The sequence below is a fragment of the Synchiropus splendidus genome, chromosome 7 (genome assembly GCF_027744825.2).
Source record: "Synchiropus splendidus isolate RoL2022-P1 chromosome 7, RoL_Sspl_1.0, whole genome shotgun sequence".
Classification (NCBI taxonomy): Eukaryota; Metazoa; Chordata; class Actinopteri; order Syngnathiformes; family Callionymidae; genus Synchiropus; species Synchiropus splendidus.
In genome coordinates, this window is record NC_071340.1 from 5,540,835 (window position 1) to 5,562,255 (window position 21,421).

Below are 21,421 nucleotides of genomic sequence, written 5' to 3' on the forward strand. Positions count from 1 at the left end.
GACTGGTTTTACGAGTGAAAACGAGAGTTCGTACTAGCAGGCCTTGCTGACACCTGTCCAGGAGCTGAATTACATATCCATAAAGGACGTATGACAGGCAGTGATGGTATTTACACTGGAGACGGAGCCGCACGTGTCAGCTGTGACCAATCACAACCTGTCAAGGCCAAGCGCAAGGCTTGGTTGGGTGGAAGGGGCTATCGCTTTATTTAGTGGATGCTGTCGGATCTCAGCAAATGGCAGTACGAACTCTCATTCTCACTCATAAAACCAGGGTTGGAGCACAACCCCACAGTTTTTCTCGTCTTTGAATACAGTGTTAGCAACTATCATCATCGCTTCTTTGAAAACTTTGCTGTCGGAAAAGTCCATCTTCTTCTTCTTTAACAGAAAATGTGTAGCTCTAAAGAAGGCTTTGGTTGCTTTTCGGGATTATTTTGCCAGCTTCATAAAAAAGACTGCAGCTTATCCAAAGCTGCCTTCAGCTCATAGGCCATTTCTGCCTGTACAGAGCTTCCCGGTAGGTAGCTAGCGTTGTAGCTTTCATGACGCGTAGTGAACTGTCGCTCCACATTATAACCGCATCGCTGTTGCCCCCCAAATGAAACACACGCAGCTTCCTTTCACAGTTGTAAAAAAGAACTTTTCCTCCCATTCACTTTGAAAATAATGAGTTTGCTTTCTTTTTTCCCTGCCATGTTTTTAGAGTAAGAAACTGCACTCCGTTCACCATCTTCACTGGCCGCGAGCTCACGCTCCACATGCGCGAAGGTTTTGTCATGCGCACAATACTAATCTTTAAACTGCCGTTCACACAAACGTCACGTAAAATAAACATATTTTTTATTATTTTTAAGACATTGTCACTTACAATCTATATAAATGTCGCTGTGATTTTAAAAAAAAATACCGGCAGAAAAAAAAATTTTTTAGACGCAGCTCATTTGGGAGTTATACTATTTTTAGAACAAGCCTGCAGGCGACACATATGGTCCTTGAGGGCGACTTGGTGCCCACGGGCACCGTGTTGGTGATTCCTGCTCTAGCAGAATCTGCCAGAACCCACTTTCTGCATCGAGGTTCAGAATCAGAATCAGAATCAGAATCAAATTTATTGCCATGGTCAGTGGGGAGCCCACTGACTAGGAAAGTGCCTTGGAATAAAGTGCAACAAAAAACAAATAAAATAAAATAAATAGAATAATATAACAACAAGGCTGTTCACGAATTTAACAGTCTGACGGCCGAGGGAAAGAAGCTGTTCCTGTGACGGGAGGTTCTGGTCTGGATGGACCGCAGCCTCCTGCCAGAGGGAAGAGGAACAAACAGTCCATGACCAGGGTGAGAAGGGTCGGCTCTGATCCGACCTGCACGTCTCTGGGTCCTGGAGACATACAGGTCCTGAAGAGGTGGCAGGCTGCAACCGATCACCTTCTCAGCAGAACGTACGATGCGCTGCAGTCGGCTCTTGTCCCTGGAGGTGGCGCTGTTGTACCAGACGGTGATAGAGGAGGTGAGGATGGACTGGATGATGGCCGTGTAGAACTCCACCAGCAACTTCGTCGGCAGTCGTAGTTTTCGTAGCTGCCTCAGAAAGAACATTCTCTGCTGGGCCTTCCTGATGAGGGACCTGATGGTTGGCTCCCATTTGAGGTCCTCAGTGATGGTGGTTCCCAGGAAGCAGAAGGAGTCCACAATAGGAATGGGTAAACCAGCCAACATGAGAGGGGACGGAGAAACTGTGACTCTCCTGAAGTCTATAACCATCTCCACTGTCTTCTGGGCGTTGAGCTCCAGGTTGTTGTGGCTGCACCAGGACACCAGCCGCTCCACCTCCCTCCTGTAAGCCGACTTATCTCCATCTCAGATGAGCCCGATGATGGTGGTGTCATCCGCAAACTTGATCAGCTTCACGGACTCCGTGAAACACAAAACACAAGAGGAGGAGAAGTCTCTGTTCCACGTCTCCGTGAAACACAAAACACAAGAGGAGGAGAAGTCTCTGTTCCACGTCTCCGTGAAACACAAAACACAAGAGGAGGAGAAGTCTCTGTTCCGTCTCAACATCAGCGGCAGTTCATCCATCTTATTGCTGAGCGAGTGGGAAGCGGAGTGCGCGATCCAGCCAAAAGATGAACTAACTCCGCAACTGACACCAAAAATACTGGTAGTAAGTCAGACGGAGTCATAGCCCTGACGTTCATCAACTGATGTTGTGTGTAAGAACACGCAGATGCTCCATCAGAACACAAAAATAAACAAAATAACATGCACGGTAATTCCAGGCCAGCCTTCGTCGGCGCCATCTTGAATTGGAATTACACTGTACTCTTTACTAGCTTGGGAAGTATATCATCCAAAGTTGGCAGAATAAACTTCTCACGTTCGACACACTATTAACTGTGTTAACTGTATCAACACGTTTAATCAAACCCAGTTTGGTTGACACTGTTCGGCCCAGAACGTTCTCGCCACCTGTCTTGACAACAATTACACGAAAACAACAGTTTCGAAGCTTGCCATCAACTTTGGCTTTAACTTTAGCTAGGAATTGTCCCCTCGTGGCCACTTCTGCCCCTGGACTTTTGAGTGTATTTTCCACTGGAGTAAGTTTGGGCTTGTCCCTCAAAGTCTCACAGTTGCCTCTGACATCACCGAGGTGTCTGCACCAGAGTCAATCAAGTCAGTCAAAAGGAAACTGCCGTGTTCTCGATAACAAAAGTGGTATGCCAAGGAGGTTCATCCTCAGCCAGCACTACTTGTTTGCTTCTGTTCTCCACCGATCCTAGGAATAAACTATCGTCATTGTCTCTGTTATTTCTCTTATTGCAGCCTTTGTGTGACAAACAACAGTGAAGTGTCCAACTTTGCCACACTTCAGGCATTTCTTTCCTCTTTCAGGTCACTGTTCACTGCCATGACTCCGACCACATCTTGTACATGTGAACTTTGTTTTATTCTGTGCCTTTTTATAGTTGCCGGTTTTCTGTTTCTTAATGCTGTCCACACTTTCCATGCTGCTGCTTGCACCTGTGTTCTGAGACTTGACTAACTCGCAGTGCCTGGCCATCTCCATTGCCGTGCGCAGCGTTAGGTCACTTTTCACTTTTTCGGATCAACCAGTAGCAAAGGCAGTTAGAGGGCTCCGCACATATTCATAGAACTGCGGTTACATTAGGTAACCAGGATTTACGTCGTGCCGAGATCACGTGACATTCAAAGAAACTTTATCGACAAGAGAACAGCGGTGAATCAACGTACTTAACATTGCAACCTGTGATAACTTGTCATCCAAAGCAAACTTATAAGAAGCTGAAACACTGTCGTTTAATGAACTCGGGAACAGCGACGTGCAGTCATACTAACAGTGCAAATAACGAAGCTTTGTAACGGCCAGGTCACGTCAAACGATCTATTTGTTGTTCGTGACGAATGACTTCTTATTCAATTCACGTTTTCTTATAATATATTTGCCGGATGAAATGCTTTCACGAGACTTATTTTATTTTCGAGTAAATACCGGTCATGTGACCGCGCGCGTGCGAGACTCGCCTTGCCCAAGTCAGTGCTCTGATATCGGCAAGCACAATTAGCTATTGTTGTTTGTTTTCTTTTTGTTTACAAATCTTTTGCACAATGGAGTAAGTATTTTTCGCATACACGACGTGAATGCAGGGATGCTATTTGTTCAGGCTAATTCTTTCAAGTGTGGCTGTTTGGCTGGAAAACAACTTAATGGATAAACTTTAAATTAACACCAACAGCCACCGCCTGTTCTGCTCTATGTTGGTAGTTCGCGGGACATAAAATGAAATGAATAAAGACTCATTTAAGTCTAGAATATATAGTTAGCTAATATGTTGTTGGCAGCAAGTTGGATAAAAACGTGAAGGCGGACGTTTTCCCTGCCGTTGGATATAAGGCGATGGACTATGTCTTTGAGGTGAGACACAAAATTCACGTTGGAATTTCACGTTTTTGCGGACGCTTCAGCTTAAAACACGTCTTTTATTGCAGGCCCACAGTGGCATGAAGGTGTTGAGGAACTTGTGGAGCTTGCCAGCGGCTTACTTCTCTGGCACCAGTGACCTACTTGTTGCTACCCTGGCTGAAGACTCGTTTAGAAACCCCTGGACCCGAGGTACACACGCACTGTTGCCTCAGATTACAAGGCAAACAAGCACTATCATACATTCATTAGCTGTTAAATGTTATAGGGGGTATAATGAAAAGTCACATTTTTATGCCTGTTTAAACGTGGTTTTGAAATGCTTTTTAAGCCTTATAATGTTTTATATTTAGCGTTCCAAGTAACTCGCTCTTGGGGTGGTCATTTCTACAACACCAAAAAGGAGGCCTCAGAAGCTTCATTGAGATGCGTAGTATTTACAGCTATAATTGATCTATGACATGTGATGAGGATGTGTCATTAAAGTGCAACTCCTGAAGGAGGACAGAAAGGTATTACGTTTGAGACTTAAGACACAGGCCAAGGTAATTGCACTAATAGATGGGTTATTTATTCACTGGGTGTAATTTCGAATGGTGCATTTGTAGATTATTTTAGACTTTTTATTTCTTAGAACATTTTCTCAGGAACCATATCGTTTAAATGTCCAGCCCGCACAGTATGCTTTCAAATTTTAGTCAAGATGGCAATTTTGACCACCACATTTACAGTATAAGATATGGGGTTTCACGTTAAACAACTTCATGCTGCATTTTTCAATTACAATATCTGACCAAGACCTGTCAATCAGTGACTTCTGACCTGCCTCCAGTCTGAAGACACTGTCTGTGTTCAGCCAGAGCCAGGTGGGCACAGCTTGCAAGACCTGGCTGCTACTGTGCGGGGCGATGCCTAGATAATGATAGGGCCCGTCACATACAGAGGAAGAGCCAGCACACTCCAGCTTGGGTGATCAAGAGGGTTTATTTAGTCACTAAGTGATGACACTTGTCTGTAGGCAACTTGTAGTTTTCTGATGTTCATGAAGCAGTTGCAAAGATTGAAGTGCACAGAAGTCTGACAAGGAGAAGCAAAAGATTCTGACACTGAAACTGATGACAGAAACAGGTTTAATGGAAACTAGATGACAACTGCTTTAATTGTCACTTATAACAAATTTGTTCTGACAAACATGTCTCTTCTAGTTTATTCTCACTTCATGATTGGTCCGAATGAACAAGCATAAAGAAAACACAAAAAATTGAACTTTGAAATCAGAATATTGAAATCAGAGTCATTAACACTGAGTGATGGTGGGTGTTAAGAAAAAAACAGAAAACACACAATTCAACAACGGCATCTGACAATGTTCATGTGTCAGTTTTTCTCAGGTCAGACATCTTAAACTTTGACGAGCAAGCTGTCGACAAGCTGCCAGTAAAATTTTGTTCTTCCGAGTTGAATCAGACGGCGATGGTTCTTAGATGACATTAAAATAAACATTGAAAATTGATACATACAGTAAAAAGCTGTTTGAGATAAGTTGGTGTTGACAATCATTAAGTAAATATATGGTCACTTGAAATTTTGACAACAAAATAAATTTGATAAATGCGATGGAGTGAAACACTGGCTCCCCTGCCTGTTAGGGAACTGGAACACGAAATGCAGAATTGATGGTAATGCTGTTGATGACCTCAGAGGAAACACACCGGCGGATTGGTTGGAAAGGTTTGTTAAGTTCACAACTGTCTTGTCTGTTTGTGTGTCATGAGCTATTGCAACCTCTATGGTGTTATCACGTTTCAGGTTTTATGTGCATGAAGATGTTGAGGTCATACCCAGCTCCAATCCCAACTCACCAGGCCTCCCAAACCAGGAAGAGCTTCAGCACGTCCATAGCATCTCATTGTCTGAAGTTCAATGTGACGAGTTGTTTACAGTGTTGACCAATGACCTTGTTGGTGATTGGAAGTGCAGAGATGAGTATTTTCAAATGGAAATTCTATTATTAATGGTCGCTGGTCACATTTTTAAGTTTTTGTGGGCCGTCATGTAACTGTGCTCACTGTGTCCACAGATCTTCATCTTCCAGTAGACATTGTGGTTGTGGATCCCATACCACACTTCAGGAAACACTTGCCCAGTTTAAAAACCTTGTTGTCCAGACTGAAGACTCTCTATGTGCTTGACCCACTCCTGAGTAGGACCAGTGATACTGAAGAACTAACACTCAGGTGATAGCGAGCCAAGTGAAGGTGGTTTTTGCATAATCCTGCTTTGTTTTTGTTTTGTTTTTTCCAAATCCTTTCTCAGGCACTGTGAGGCTTACATACCATCTCCAAGTGTCGACTACCAGACGTCTCCCAAGTTGGAAGAGTTTTCTAAAGAACCCCTGAATGATTTTGAGGTCACTAAAGAACCCTGTTTTTATGCTTCTTTCCTATGACAATATGGATTTCTATGCATTTAAATAACCATATAAGTGGACAAAGTGAAGCCTGTAATGTATCAAGTTATTCATACATATATATAAATAGTTGTGATATTAATTAATAAAGATTATATACAAGTAGAATAGATTTGAACTGTCCTGGTAGTAGCGTTATGCAGCTTTTTTGTTACCCAACTGAAGAAAGCTGCTTGCAGATAGACAGAGTGCCAGCCCCCTCTGCTGTTCTGAAACCGCTAAAATTGGTGAAGCGCCACTATTATAATGCCTTACTTCCAATGTTGCATCTGTACACAGGCACAAAGATACGGTTGAAAAACAAACAGAAATAAATTAGTTCACTTTTCGTCATTGATTTGAAATAGATTTTTTAGAAAATTATTTGGTAACGATGCGATACTGTTGAGTTGTGTGTGTATAATTAACGTGTTCTGTATCTCCTGCAGAAGCTGGTGTTACCTGGTGTCATAAATAACTTGCAACTGGCCTTAGAAAGCGGCACCCAGTTCTTGGAGGTTTGTGCTGCCTTGAAATCTGCTTCTGAACAGCAGCAGGAGCATCCTCCTATACTGGAACTGCTTCACTCAGGTAACCAGCTCACACAAGTGCTGACTTGATGCAGTTATGTCTGATATTTTTCATTTTGTAGTTGAGCCACCAGAGATTTTCGAGCGTGCTCCACCAGAATTATGCGATGAAGAGTCATGGACAGATCAATGCATGGATGCAGAAGTTAAAGGTGCATGCCCAATGAGAAGCCATTTTTTTGTTTTGGAACATTTAAGGATAGTAGGGAGAAATTGTCTGCAAACACATCCTTGGTGCACTTGCTGGCCTCCAAAAATGTAACTTACGTAAGTTACTGAATAAAAATGGAGCAGAACTTCAAAAATTAAATAATAAAAAATAAAAATAAACGAGAAATTGGCGTTGACAGGGTGTAAAGAACTGGCAGTCCACGAGGTGGCGGTATAGGGCATCGGAAAATAACATCTTTCTTCTCACGGTCTTATTTCTCTCTTTCAGGACGTATGTTTCTTCCCAATGATCTGGAGCTAGATGTGACTCTGACACCAACGGCAGCTCGGACTCATATGTCTACCTCCAACCTACTGACAGAGCATGTGTCTCCATTAAGCCAGCCGTGAGTGAGAATTTGACAGAATAAATCACAATCAGGTTTTTGTTAAAGAGCATCACCTGACCATTGTTAAATACTCCTTAAACAGTATATTCTGAAGACCTGCATTGAACTAGAAAGGATGAAAATGGTAAATGTCGGTAAAAGTTTATCCGTTTATACGCGTAAATACAAGTAAAAGCATAAATGTTTAAATGCAAATTTAGTTCTGTGAACAACAGACTTTCTTTCTGGATTTTTCAGTCAAAAACGGGCCGAAAACCACCATAATCACGTGAACCTCCATTATGCGTTGTTTGTTACCAACTTTGTGAGATTTTGTCTTTACAAAGACAATTTTTCTGATAATCTCGCAGCTCTCATTTAAGTTTACATGAACTGTAGTGGAAACCCTGAATTGGCTATTAGACGTTTTTAGTTTTAGCCCATTTGAAATATTCAGGGCAAGGTGTGTTTTAATGTCTGCTTTTTTTTTAATTATATGTCAGATATCTGTTGTCAGCAAGAGCGAAACAAGGAAAGGAGAGGGGTGTGTGGAATTCCGAGAAACACTTGAAGTTTGTGCTTCATTTCCTGTTTGCAGGTAAAATAGATAACATTTGTCTGTATCAGGTTCATCCATCTGTAGCTTCGATTATTGCAAGTATATCTAAATAATTTCTGATTTTTTTTCCAATGAAATAAGTTTGATACTGCTATTTAAAAGATTGAAGATGAAGGCATGCTGTTAAAGACAAAAAGTATATTTGTTCATCAAATTTGTAAAGTGAAAGACGTAACGTTTACAGATGTTTATTTGACCCAATGGTAGGTATGGCCGATACTTATTGTACACAATTTATCACGGAAAACAATCCCCACGATGAGTTTTTTACATGTCACAATGAATTTCTTAAACACTAGCACACAACGAACGCACTGCATTGGACATGCATACACGAATATGACGAGACCATGATGGCCTGCCGTGCTCTCCAGCTCCATGACATTTGACAGCTGACACTGTTGTGTGACAGTAATGGAGAGCATGGAAGACTTTTTTGAGCGTGTGTAGACTCCGAGTGTCTGGATCTGTGTTGGTTTTGTTAGCTTGAAGGGTCCCAATAGGTTTTCTGATGCAGTTGTCTCACTTGGTTCACACCCACACATGCAGGATCTGCCACTGCCACCTCAGCAAAACCCGACATCATTTCAGGACCATCAAGAAAAGAAATTCTGATTCAAAGTTTTTGTGAAATCATCATTCGTGCCATTCAAGTGAATTGTGTAAATATCACACTAGACCAAAGACTGAAAGTTTGTACATTAATTTTGAGAATGTAATATGACTGCAGCGTCCGGGAAATGTGTCCAGATGGGTCTGTAGTTAAGGTACACTGTGAAGAGACGTGAGATATTGGGGACAGCTGTCAGACAGCTCAGTCTGTGAGGTTACAAACATGACAGGGTTCTACAAGAGACGTGAAACATTGAATCGCTCATCTCTGCACTCAGTTAACTATTGTGTTTAAGCATAAACAAATTATGCAATAACTGCAGTAATAACTTTCATCATCAAACAGTTAGGCTTTCAAGAGAGACTATAGTATGTCAAATGTGTTATAGAATGAAAAGGTATTCATTATTAGTTTTGCTATTCACACTGTATTTTTTTCATGTGGCTTCACCACATCTGTTGCTTTTTCCGTAAGTTTTTTTCTCACATCCCTGCTACTTCTGTTAAGCTGTGTTGAATAGTCTACAGTATGCACTGCTTATGGATTGTCACCGCGAACAGATGCTCTGTTACAGTGTGACTTTATCAGGCTGTGACTGTTCCTCTTCAGAATCAGAGTCAGTACAATGTGCTCTCTTGTTCTCTGCTATGCTCCTGCTATGAAACTAAAATCTCCCTCTCATCCTCATTTGTGGCGTGTTTTCAATTTCTATATACTCCTTAACTTTGATGGAAACGTTTCAGGTGTCCACTATCTGCTTGTGTAAAGTAGAAACTAGATCAGGCTTTACAGTTGCAGCTTTGGTTGTTCAAATTCCACAATGTTGCTTGTCACAGACAGCACACGTATTGTTCAGTAACTTAATTAAAACAGAGCAGAGCAAGAAGAGGACTTCTAATCTTCCTTTTTAACTTCAAATCTCCAACAGAACCTGATGTCATCATTGAAACATTTGAATTCCATCCTCTTTCTGAAGCTTTGAAGCTAAACTTGGAGAGAGAAATTATTAATGAGTCTCAGATGGTGGTGCATTTGTGTCCATCTGTCGAATCCATTGAGAAGCTCGACTCTCTGTGTCAGTCCGCTGAAACTGAGCTGATGGAAGAGATTTTCCTGCAAGTGCTGCTTCACTCTGAAGATTGTGAGTGTTGTCAGGCTCCTCATCCTTGTCAATTGAAGGTTCGCCAATTAATGCAAACTCTTCTCTGTTTGATTTTTCAGACTCATCCAGTCTTTCGTTGAAGTCTTTTCACATGGTCAAATGCAGAACTAGAACTTCTCCTTCAACCAGACAGGAGTCATTCACACATGAGGCATTATCTCCTTCCTCTGCTTCAGTCAGTCGAGAGTCGTCGCTTGTTGACACTGGGACTTCCTCACAGCACAACACTGTAGTCCTTCAAACCAGGCCAGTGCAGCCATCCACCTCATCCAGTCTGAAAATGAAGAGGATCCAGAAGCTGTCAGACCCTTTGTCCAACTTCATGATGCTGAGATCGGAACACAAGTCTTCAGAGACCAAGATCTCCAACACCCTCACACCGAGTAGAGAAAATTTCTTTGCCTGAATTTGAATAGTATAAATTGTAAAATTGTAAATAATAGTTTAGTTGCATGCATTCAATAGAATATATGGTTTATGTGGGACAAAAAACCTGTTGTGATTTGCTGCGATCTTGAGTCAACAAAATCCCCTTCATGAAATTGTTTCCAATTGTGATTTATGATTAGTCAAAACAGTGGCTTACTGCTATGATCTGTAAGGATGGTTCCTAAACTAGAAGTAATGTGGGTGAGGTAGGTGTTATAAGCTGTTCTAACATGACAAATCAGTCTCCTTCACCTTTGTATCCTCCCTACTCTCACCTTGCCCTTTCATGCTCTCCTTTATCACATCCATGGTCCTCAATGTTCAACATGTTGCTGGTCTCTCCTCTCTGTGTGTCCAAACCACCTGTACATGTCTGGCCTTCCTAACTTTGTCTCTACACTTTCCACATGAGCTATCCCTCTGATGTACTGGTTTCTAATCACAACCTTCCAAGTTACTGACTTGACCATCTTCAACTCTGACACTTCTGACTCTGCTTCTCATCTCTGTACCAGAGCTACAGTCTCTAAACCATACATCATGGCAGGCCTTAGGGCTGTCCTCGTAAGCATCCCTCACAGTGACAAAATGAGTTTTTAATGCAGCACATCCTTAGCATATTGCTTACACTGTTTTATGCACATATTGATCAATATTAATGGTAACCAAGTAAGAAAAAGAGCCTTACAGGTAGCTAGAATTATTAACTGCAATATTCTTTTCCATTCTCAGCCTCAACCTTGGTGAGAAAAATGAAACACTCAGAGCTTCAGTCCACAGAGCCAAAACAACATGTGGAGGAGGTGCCATCTTTCAAAAACTCCGTCCTGACCGGATACGCCGGCAGGGAATCCACAGCTGCTGACCTCCCTTTAGCCCATCCATCAGTCGGCCAGGAAAAACCAAGTAGTCATGTGGTTCAAGTTCAAGCCTCTGGTAAAAGAGTTGTTCAAGTAGATGCTTTGAAATGACTTTATTTTAAGCTTAATCCTACATTTTTTTTTATATGACTTGCAGACAGTCAGCAGCGAGCCTACCTGGAGCTTCTGACCTTTGTTCAGCCTCAACTATCAGCCACTAAAGAGTTTGGAATGAATCATCCTGCGTGCTGCGACTTCAGACGCCTGTCTCCAGACCAAACTCACTATTTGCAGAAGCAGGTGGAAGTGGCTCTGTGCCACAATCAGGATTTGTCCCCAGGTAAACATTGTTTCTAGAATCCACCAGAGCAGGAGACAATCTAATCAAGACCTTCTCTGCTGTGCAGATCAGCTGCTGTTGTTCAACAGTGTCCAAGTGATTCACACTTTGGTGACCGTCAAAGAACTGCTGCTCCAGTGTGACCTCAGCACTGCTTTAGGTGTGAGTTTTTAATTCCTCTCTTGTTTTGAGAATGTCATGAAAACTCTCATGAAACTGTTTTATGCCTTTCCTTTCTTGGCAACATTCATTTTCAGTTCATCAAATCTGTACATGAAGGATCCTCAAGTTAATCCTCTGAGGACCAGTGTGGTTCAGGTTTCGTTCTGACCAATCAAGCACGCATTGTTTAACAAAACAGCGACTGTTTGGTTTCGCTATGTGGGCCTGATTGGCTGGAGCAAAAGCTGCACGACCTCAGCCCTTTCCCCTTATATATTAATCTCTGCTCTAGTCTCCTGGCTTACATGTTATTCAACATTTGACTGTTTGATAACTTAAAATGAAAAGAGTTTTTTTCTTTTTTTTCACGACTGCTTTACTATGGCAAACTTCCACTCTAGACCGTTACTTTAGAAACATTGAGGTGTTTTTAACCAGTCTGCTAAGGCAAGCAGCTTGATGGTCTTCTCACTCTCAGTGACAGTCAACTCAGCACTCCCAAACTAACCCTGAAACTAAAATATAAAGTTCAAGAGTAATGAGAAGCCTTCACTACTGTTGAACTGTGAAGCAGGGCGACATGGTAAATCCATTCTCTTTTTGCGTGGTCCTATTGCAGGAATACTGGGGGATAACCATAATGGCAGTTGTGTGATGACAAAGCCTCAGTTCTCTACTTTAACCACTTGTCCACATAGACTAAAGCATCGAGAGGGTACAGTCATTTAAAATGTGCATATCAAATCATGACGGCAGGGACACAACTGGGGTTAAGTTCAGTTCAGGGCCCACAAACAATCAGCTGGGCACCTGTTGAGGACCTGGTGTGATAAATTCAAATGTCACTTATAACTCTTTAAGCTGGACAAAAAATCTAAACTGTTATTTCCAGCAATTATCAGTAATTATGTTGCATCAGTGACATGTGTTGGGACTGTTAATTAAGTTACACTGAAGTTACAATGAAGTTGTCTGTTTGCACTAGCTGAACTCTAAAAAGACTTGAATAACAGCTCACAACTTATTCCACATGTAGACTACCTGGTCCAGGCAGCAGAAAAGTGCCCACAGCAGAACCTAGAGCTGCTGATAAAGAAGCTCAAGATCATTCGGCACATCTGCCACAAGGAGTCCAACCACAAACTTCAGCAGCTGCAGCACCTGATCTCTACATCAAATACGGCCGACGCACAGACTTCTGATAAAGTTGGTGCTGAGTACACCGCTTGCTTTTATTTTATTATTATTTTTTTAACTTCATTTATTCTCTGCTTTCATCTGAAGATTCTCATCATTGTGTCAGTGGACTGTGACGACAGCATGTCAGCAATCATCCAGAGTTTGAGCCAATATACAGGTCTCCAGCTTTATTCAATTGTTAATGATGGCAGGGTGTGTTTACATTTTAACTCCATGGCTTTTTGTGCTGAACACATTTCCCCCCCAACACAGCTGTAATGTCTGCTCATCCAGAGGAGAACCAGACCAAACTGTTCGGTGCCAGTTTAGTGAGTAGGTGAGGAGATAGACCTGCAACTTCACCTTCATCATCCTCTGCTAACACTTACTACAACTTTATCTTCTTGCATCCATTGCTGGATTTAATTTTCTTCTATATCCAACATTCTTGGTCCAACACTGTCTCGCCACATGTCCAAATGACCCTGTTGCTCTAACTTTTGTCGTCCTAATACCATTGATAAATATAGGCATCTATTTGGAAATAAGACAAAATGGAGCAGGCAACTGCTCTTATTACACTACAGCTTTACACACTGATACACCAGTTTAAATCCTGCACTCCCTGATCTAAAATTTGTAAGAATGGAGTTTGCTTCAACCCCACTTCGCAGCATGCTGACAACAAAATTTGTCCGTGGTATAAGGGATCAAAAATTAGCAGAAAAAAAAATAAATCTTATATTTGCCCTTAAAATTTGTTTTCTTTTTCTGTCCTTAGTAATGATTAACTTCACATTGTTCTCATGGAATTCCTTTCTGTTTTACAATAAATTAGGTACAGTTATGAGCATGTGGACTAAATAACTAAAAGATATTTCATTTCATTGCACTTCTCAGTCCATTATTTGACTACTTCAATTTTTAAACAGGTAACTCTGTCATTACTCCTCGTTCTCTTATTACACATATGCCTCTTTTGGGATTTGGCAAGTTTCCACTCAAACATCTTGGTACTGAACTCACAGATTCGCTGGGAAGGAAATGCTGTCTCCCTTTATTTCCAGGAATTTCTCATTGCCACTTGTGTTTGCCTTTATAGACTTGTAGTGATGAATAGTGATCCAGTGTGACAGACAACAACTGTGAGGGTACAAAATAAAATGTATTAATAAACACATTACACATACTTTACAAAGACACACCGCAAGGAGAACCAAGGCCGTCAGCGAACCAGGTGAGGAACACAAACAGAATCGAGCCGGAAAAATGAAAACAAATAACAGATTACATACAAAGAACTAAAACTCACTCACAAAGCTGTCAGAACAAGCTTCTGGAGAATTACTCAGTAAAATAAATAAACAGAAAGTAATGCGGTGATCAGAATGCTTTGGCAGGGGAAAGAGAAAACATAAGCGGCGAGGCAGTCAACACTGGTGCACGCAATTCATTAAACAAATTCCAGCACAAGGAAGTAACAGAGATCAGATCGATAGAACTTAATAGAGGCCGATTTACCAATGCAAGAGCTTTAACATTCTGGCGCACTGTTGTGGAACTTGGGTAGCTAGCACTGTTTGAAGATTAGTCCCAGCTGCGCCATTACCCAGTCAAGCTCAGACACTCAGAAGGAAAGGGCACACAAGTAAGTTTAACAAAACAAAATGAAAAGCAAAACAATGACAGATTTATGAGTAACTGAACAAGGATATAAATGTGGACCTGCGTGTGCATGTTCAGCCTGTGTACCTTGTCTTGTGTGTCTTCTTTCTTTCCGTTGAGACAGCATCACACCACTTGTGCCAATACATTTTGACATATTTTTCACTAAAGTCAGCTGAAGACTATTGATCACTGCCTGAAATAAATACATTTCTGTCGCGTCTGAAACCTGTATTCTCTGCCAAACTACAAATTTTGTTTTCACAATAAGTTTTCCTGGTCAGTATATTGTCAGTATATTGTCCAAAATTAACAATATTATTGTCAGTTTTTTTATTTTTTATTTTGAGACCTCATTAACCACTAATGTAATGATAATATGTTAAACTAATACAAGTACACTCTTCATTCTATAAACATTTATTTCTGATCAGCATTTTTTTTATTAATTCCCTGCTTTAATTACAGTACATACAATTTTTTAGTCATTTTCTTTTGTTGATGCTGAGATTCCTCCCACAGATTTCCCTTATTTTCCATCATAGCCAATTTTTGTTCCCATTTCTTTCTTTCTTTGCATCTTGCAGCTTCTCCAAACTCCCTGTTTTCCCCACTACTTGGCTCACGGACAGCAGCATCGTAGGCTTCCCGCCTTATCCCAATGGCTACTTATGATGGACCTACTTCTGTGTCCAGCAGGAATCCCGCTGTTTTTTGGACTTTTTTGGCCAAGTTAAAAAAGTCCAAATTGCAGTGTCCTGCAATTCATAGATCAGCTGTTTCTTTTCTTCAGTACCTTATTTGACGAATCATGGTTGTGTTACGATGTTTATGCGAACTAAAGAACATGGGAGTGGAGTCAGAGTAGCAGCTGAAGATGAGAAATTAGATAAAAACAGTTGAGATTAAGAAGCTGCTAAACAGAGGAAAATTATAATTTAACAGTGGTTGGTTGTAAATCCAGTCTTCTGAATAATAACAAGTAAAGAGTCATATTAATTTATATTTGTACAAGTATTTATACTTGTGATGAGTCATTAAAATGATGAATGAATCTTTGAACTCCTCCAGCATGAGTGACAGTAAGTGCGTGCTAGTGTACGGGCAGCACATCGGACCAGACTTCCCCTGGGATGCCTTCTCTCTGGTGGTGGAGTTCAATTCCCTGGGCCTCTCACCGTGGACCAGCATATGCAGAGACAGAAGCGTCAGTCACCTGAGACTCAGCACATCATTGCCTGATGATCGTGAGAAACGCATTGGTTGTGTGTTTGGTGGCTCTGACTAAAGCTTCTCTCTGTCAAGTTGAGACGAGTTTCTGGTGTCTGGAAGAAGAACTTCCCTATGTGCTCATCGTAACAGATGGTCTAGTCAACAGTCCTCTGTTACTGCAGTCACTGGAGTCACGGTGAGAGCTGTCTGTTTAGTCCCACTATAGGTTTTCTTTTCTTTGTCGGCAGCAATGATACACTTGCGTGATGCTGCAGGTTCAACCTGACAGTGCTGGAGAGAAGCGCCTGTCAGCCTCTGCAAATGTCTGGTCATAGTCAGTACTTCTCTGTCATTACTGTGGATGAAGCAACCACCATCATCGTTCAGGTCAGAACTGCTCTGCAAATCTACACTGTAACTAGCATCACTGGCACAAACAAAGCATGTTGCAAACATAAGGGAGCGCGGGCATGTGCACGGACGTTTTGGGGTCTGGTGTTCAAGTCAGGAAATTATGGCACCTGTTGCAAATTAATTGTTATTGTTTTTATGTGGGCAAGCCACATAATCTGACTTTGACTCACAATCAAATCTCTGAAATAATCTTTTTGGCTCGTGGTAATTTTGCAATATGTAATATTGCAATGGTGCAATATTTTAAAATAGGTGTGTCTGTGGGGCAGCTGCTGGAAAACAACTCACCATGTTGTGACATCAGTGAGCCAAATGCTTGGAACTTGAAAACATCGATGACATGAGAATCTTCTCATTCAAACACTTGAATCATGTTGTGAATGTGTCTAATTGGCAGTTGCCCAAACAACATATATGTTGTCGTACACAGCATTTTCAGGGGCTAGAAGCTCCAGTCTGGCTGCAGCGTCTATATGCAGCCCAGCCTCCATCTCCTCCCTCCTGCATCAGACGTCAGTGTTCCTAGAAAACTCTTGAATTACTCATATTTCGATTCCTACAATCTATTTATTTAGACAAATACTCTGGTCAGGGCTTGGTTGGGTTCCTGTTTTCTTTTTCAGGATCCTTCAGTGAATGAATGGCCGCTGCCGAGTCCACTTAGCAGCCCTAAGGGTCCATTAAAGGATGGAGCACTATGACAACTGCTTTATCGATCATCTAAATTCACCTCAATAATAAACACAAATCGGAGTTCACAGATCACAAAGTTTACAGATTGAAGAAATTGATCTCAAAGCTTGAGCTGGGTTGAGCGGAGTTAAAAGTTTGAAACGGTTATTTGACTTTTAAATGAAATTATTGATTGGTTTGTATTATTAGGTTTTTCAATATAGACTGTTGAACTGAAGGACTGCCCTGCCACATCTTAGCTCTGCCCCTATTTGGTATTCCAATTTATCAGGAGCAATGTGCAAAGTGCATGAGATGGAGGTGGGAAAGGATCTGAAACCTGCATAACGTTCTTTGGGGATATGATATTAAAAGTTTGGTATTTACTCAGTATTGTTTTGAGTTAATGAATTTATTGTTACTGATCACAATTCTAATACAAAATATGATTTTCTGATGTGACCAACTACAATAATGAGCCAACTTGATGTCTCCCTCGACTAGTTTTCCTAGAAAATGCGTTGTTACTGTTAGTGTGTGGGCAGTCTTACCTGTGCTCTTTTGAAGGAACTGGACGAGCTGCATCATGATAGGGCCAGTGAGCATGTGGTGATGAGGCTGAGCGCGCTGTCTCTGCAGTATAGCTACTGCTGGATCATCCTGTACCAGCGCAACAGCCCGGAAGGAGGGTCTGTGTCACAGCCGCAGACTTGTTCTCTCACAAGATTGCTTCAAGCCTTTACTCATCTTTGTCATTACATCAGGTTTTCCGGTGAGGTCTTCAGTAACCTGCTGCTTCTTTACTCCTCCCTGCTTTTGTTCAGCCTGAAACCTGAACATCTCAACGTGAAGGTAAGAACACTACAGAGGTGACTCTTCAGTCTCGTTTTCCTATATTATGCTCCTTATCTACTTTCTGGGATTCCCACATGGTAACTAGTTAAGGTGGCCACCTTGACCATAACTGCTCCCCCCTCACACTCAGACTTGGATTTTCATGTCAATTTGTCGCATCTTGCCTTGTGCTTAATTCAGGTGCTCATCGTTGGTGAAGTTCTCGATGTGGCTCGCTGGATCTGCCGCATCTGCTTCCTCAGCATGATGTCCAATGACCATGATCCCATCGGTTTCCTGGATAGAGCTTGGCTGACCGTGACACCCTCAAAAGTGACCTCCCGTGACACACCTGCTCACAACAGCCTGGCACCTTTTCTAGACGGTCTGGTATTGTTTCCAGGATGAGCAGAGTCTGTGTCAGTTCCCCTGCGTGACCTCTCTGGTGGCTCAGTTGATGCTCAAGAGGGCACCGTCATTGCCGTGGCTACTGGAAGCTTCTCTGCCTCAGATGAGGAAACTGCTGCCTGAAGTGCCAGAGAAAGTCTTGAAGGTAACCGTGACCACGGTTTTGTGACGGCTCTGAAATATTAATCCACCTGAGATTGGACTTCTGAAATGCATATTACTACACCTATGGGAGAGAAATTCAAATGATAATACCTGGATAACAAGGTTAAAAGTTGTCAAGCTGCCTTCCATGCCTAAGAATGCTCTCTGCCCGTTCATGGAGTCTTCAGTCCACTTATAGGGTGTCACCAGTGCAGTTTGCCCCAAGTGATGATGTGTGCAGCTGTGCTCTCCAAGCACTTTGGGTGGACCCGAAAGTTGGAGGACAGACGGACAGATGCACGACTCAGTTTGTTAAAAACGGAATCAGTTTGTGTGACAAATTCAGAAACACAAGAGGCACGTGTAACTCCACAGACATCAAGTACATTGACTGGTGAAAGTAGGATGGGCTGTCCTCATTTTCATTTTCATTTGAGATGTCTTTCATTCTGGAGTGCTGATCCTCATCCCATAAGTGACTGAGAGTTCACGAAGGTTGCATCTTTCTTCTTCAGCTCTTCTGTGATACTACCTCCCTCTACCGTGCTCCTGTGTGGCCAGAACAGGGACTAACTTGCACTGAGAGCCCAGAACCCACCAGTCATCACTGCAGCTTCTGGATTCCCAATACAGAAAGTCAAGGCTCAGAACTTTTTGACCGCACCACTTTCCTCGACGGTCCAGAAGATGGCACCATGTTCTCATCACAGCAGAAGAATCACGTTGGTTTATTTGACTCCAGTAGTTCCTCTGACAGCCCTGGTGTTTTCTGCCAGAGCATCTTAGATCTGTGGAAAGAGCAGAACAGAATGGAAGATGGTTGGAATCGCAAGAGCCAAGCAGCAGATGATTTGATCCAGACTCTTTGCTCAGGAGATCCCACCTGCATCCTGGACCTCACTCCAGCTGCTCAACCACCACACTGGGGTCACAGAGGCAAAAACACAAGGCAGGAGAGTGACACTAACTATAGCTACAAATGCTGGATCGGAGAAGAGAGGAAGAGAAGTGGAGATGTCAGCAGTCTGCCGGACACTGGTGAGTCCTTCAACACTAGTGTCAACTTGTGCGTGCTGCAAGAAATCAGCCAATTCCAACTTTTAAAATTTGAAACAAATGATCTCTGTATTTAATTTGTCGCTTGGCACCATGTCAGACATGACAGAAGATGTGCACGTCACAGAAGTGACAGATTTTTTTTTGTTTGTTGGGGTCCTGCCTGAGGTCCCCGTGGGCTCATTGAACCAGTTTCATAAAGATTCTTGGCTGGTTTCTTTTGTGGCCCAGGCCACATTTTTGCTTCCATGAGGCACAGAGTTGCTTGTTTCATTTTGTTTTGTTCCAGTATAAGTGACTTTGAATTGTCTTATCCTTCTTAATTCCAATTACCTCCATTCCCTTGCCTATTAGGTTTAGTTATATCCCATGGATTTAGAGAAGACAATCAATAAGCTTGTCATAGATCACTAAATCTCCATAACAGAGACAGTACTCAGTGTTACTCATCTGATTTTAAAGACCAGTGCAACCCATTCACAAAAACAGCAACACTGGTTCACATTGGTCCGATGAGGGGTTTGCTGGAGATTTGGGTGGAAAACAGCAGCCCGGAGCAGCTGGGCAAGACGCATAAGAACGCCAAAGTTTTCTTCTTGGGCGGCTTATTTCTTCGTACCTAACAGTCATCATCAGACATGAAGTCATGGCGGACCTCTGCCACTGCTTTTACAAAAATGTGGTGTTACTCACGTTTCACAGCCATAAGAGAACTGGAGAGAATACAGACAATTGTCATTTATCCATGCTACTGTCACAAGTTGACGAAAGTGCCAGAGATGACTGACGCTCAAGAACAGAGTTTTGTCTACGACGATGTTGTCAAAATGATAAACTTCAATGTCAATAAAATCAGTAATCATCAGCAATACTAATGAAAACAGACCTGTCTATCAATAAAATCTGCTGTTTATCAGCCAATTTAAAGCAAAACATGTAAATGATCAAGCAGACAGACACATAGTGAGTCCCACTGTTGAATGACTCCTGTTCCCCATTCATCAAGTCTATGCCTCACATAGTCCATAAATCCTGCCACTGATGAGGACTGACTTTTTAGAAAAACGTGGAGAAGGAAGAAGAAGAAGAACACCGTTGCAGCCATGTTGTGGCGGTCAGTCCATGGCACCACTGGACAGTTGTGCAGACACAACAACTCTGTGTCTGGGAGTGTGTGACTAGAAACCTGCAGGGCCTATGGGAGCAATCGTGCTTCCGACATGGTAGCGTGGCATGATAGGGTGAAATGGCCCCAGTGTGACCCCAGGAAGCCATGAAATCATGAAAGTCTGTGTGCATGTGTCTCTCAGGGTTGTCTCCAGTCAAGATCCCCAGATGGAGTTGCGAGCAAGTTCCCGGCCGCAGTGACGGACAGACGAGACTGCGACTGTATTAGACTTCAGCTGGGCGTCCTGGTTCTGTGTTCTAGTTCTGAAGAAGAAAACAACTGGAGCTGTGCGTGTCTGAGATTCTGTTGCTGTTCCAACTGTTATAAACCTGCACCTGTGTCTTGGCCTCCAGGTGGATCAATCACCACGCATTAGTCAATAAAACATTTTGGAGTTGTTCTCACCCCCTTCCACAGCTTCACTGATTTCCACAGTTAGTGATTCAATCCCCTTATCCGGTCCTCCCAGTAGGCTGAGGGTTCTTATCTCCACGAGCCAGCAGAGCAAAGCCCTCCTCCTTGGTGAACGATCTTCAGACAAAGACAACCCTGGGCAGGGGTGGGGGTGTGGGGACTGTCTTTCCCTCTCCTCTCCTCCCGTCTCTTCTCCTCTCCTCTCTTCTCCAGCCCGCCGGACACCTCAGTGAACAACTGAGGGCAAACATGGAAGACAAAGAGCTTCAGTTGAACAAAAGCGCTAGTTGGAATGGATGTCGGGTCCACAGCAGTAGTGAGCTGTGGTCAATGTGTGAACCAGAGGCAGCCAGCATTTATGACCTGTGATGATCACAGACAGTTGCCTGCTAGTCTGTAGAGAAACAGCCACACACATACACACACACACACACACACACACTCAGGTGTCTCTCATCTCAAAATGTAATCTGATAACTTTCACTTTATACTGTACATCGCCTTAAGCATGGCATGTCAACCTCTGCACACATTAGCTTTTCA

At 42.4% G+C, this 21,421-nt stretch overlaps 1 protein-coding gene across 1 annotated transcript; it reads left to right on the plus strand.

Annotated features, from left to right (window-relative positions):
• The first annotated feature begins 3,507 nt into the window (after window positions 1-3,507).
• Window positions 3,508-20,995, plus strand: LOC128762639 (protein shortage in chiasmata 1 ortholog). The gene is made up of 28 exons (XM_053871018.1): window positions 3,508-3,641; window positions 3,871-3,943; window positions 4,018-4,141; window positions 5,599-5,680; window positions 5,759-5,929; window positions 6,028-6,186; window positions 6,266-6,359; window positions 6,848-6,989; window positions 7,051-7,140; window positions 7,428-7,545; window positions 8,031-8,125; window positions 9,688-9,900; window positions 9,981-10,304; window positions 11,083-11,286; window positions 11,368-11,550; window positions 11,618-11,710; window positions 12,749-12,918; window positions 12,997-13,069; window positions 13,165-13,228; window positions 15,628-15,803; window positions 15,862-15,964; window positions 16,044-16,155; window positions 17,422-17,543; window positions 17,619-17,706; window positions 17,890-18,021; window positions 18,092-18,241; window positions 18,756-19,278; window positions 20,607-20,995. Exons 1-28 carry the CDS (start codon window positions 3,637-3,639, stop codon window positions 20,690-20,692), a joined length of 3,969 nt encoding a protein of 1,322 aa, XP_053726993.1. The 5' UTR covers window positions 3,508-3,636; the 3' UTR covers window positions 20,693-20,995.
• Window positions 20,996-21,421: the final 426 nt, after the last annotated feature.

Coding starts and splice junctions, on each gene's coding strand:
- LOC128762639 (XM_053871018.1), top strand. Junction 5,930..6,027: donor GTTGGTGATTGGAAGTGCAG/AGATGAGTATTT, acceptor CACTGTGTCCAC/AGATCTTCATCTTCCAGTAG. Junction 15,804..15,861: donor CACATCATTGCCTGATGATC/GTGAGAAACGCA, acceptor CTCTCTGTCAAG/TTGAGACGAGTTTCTGGTGT.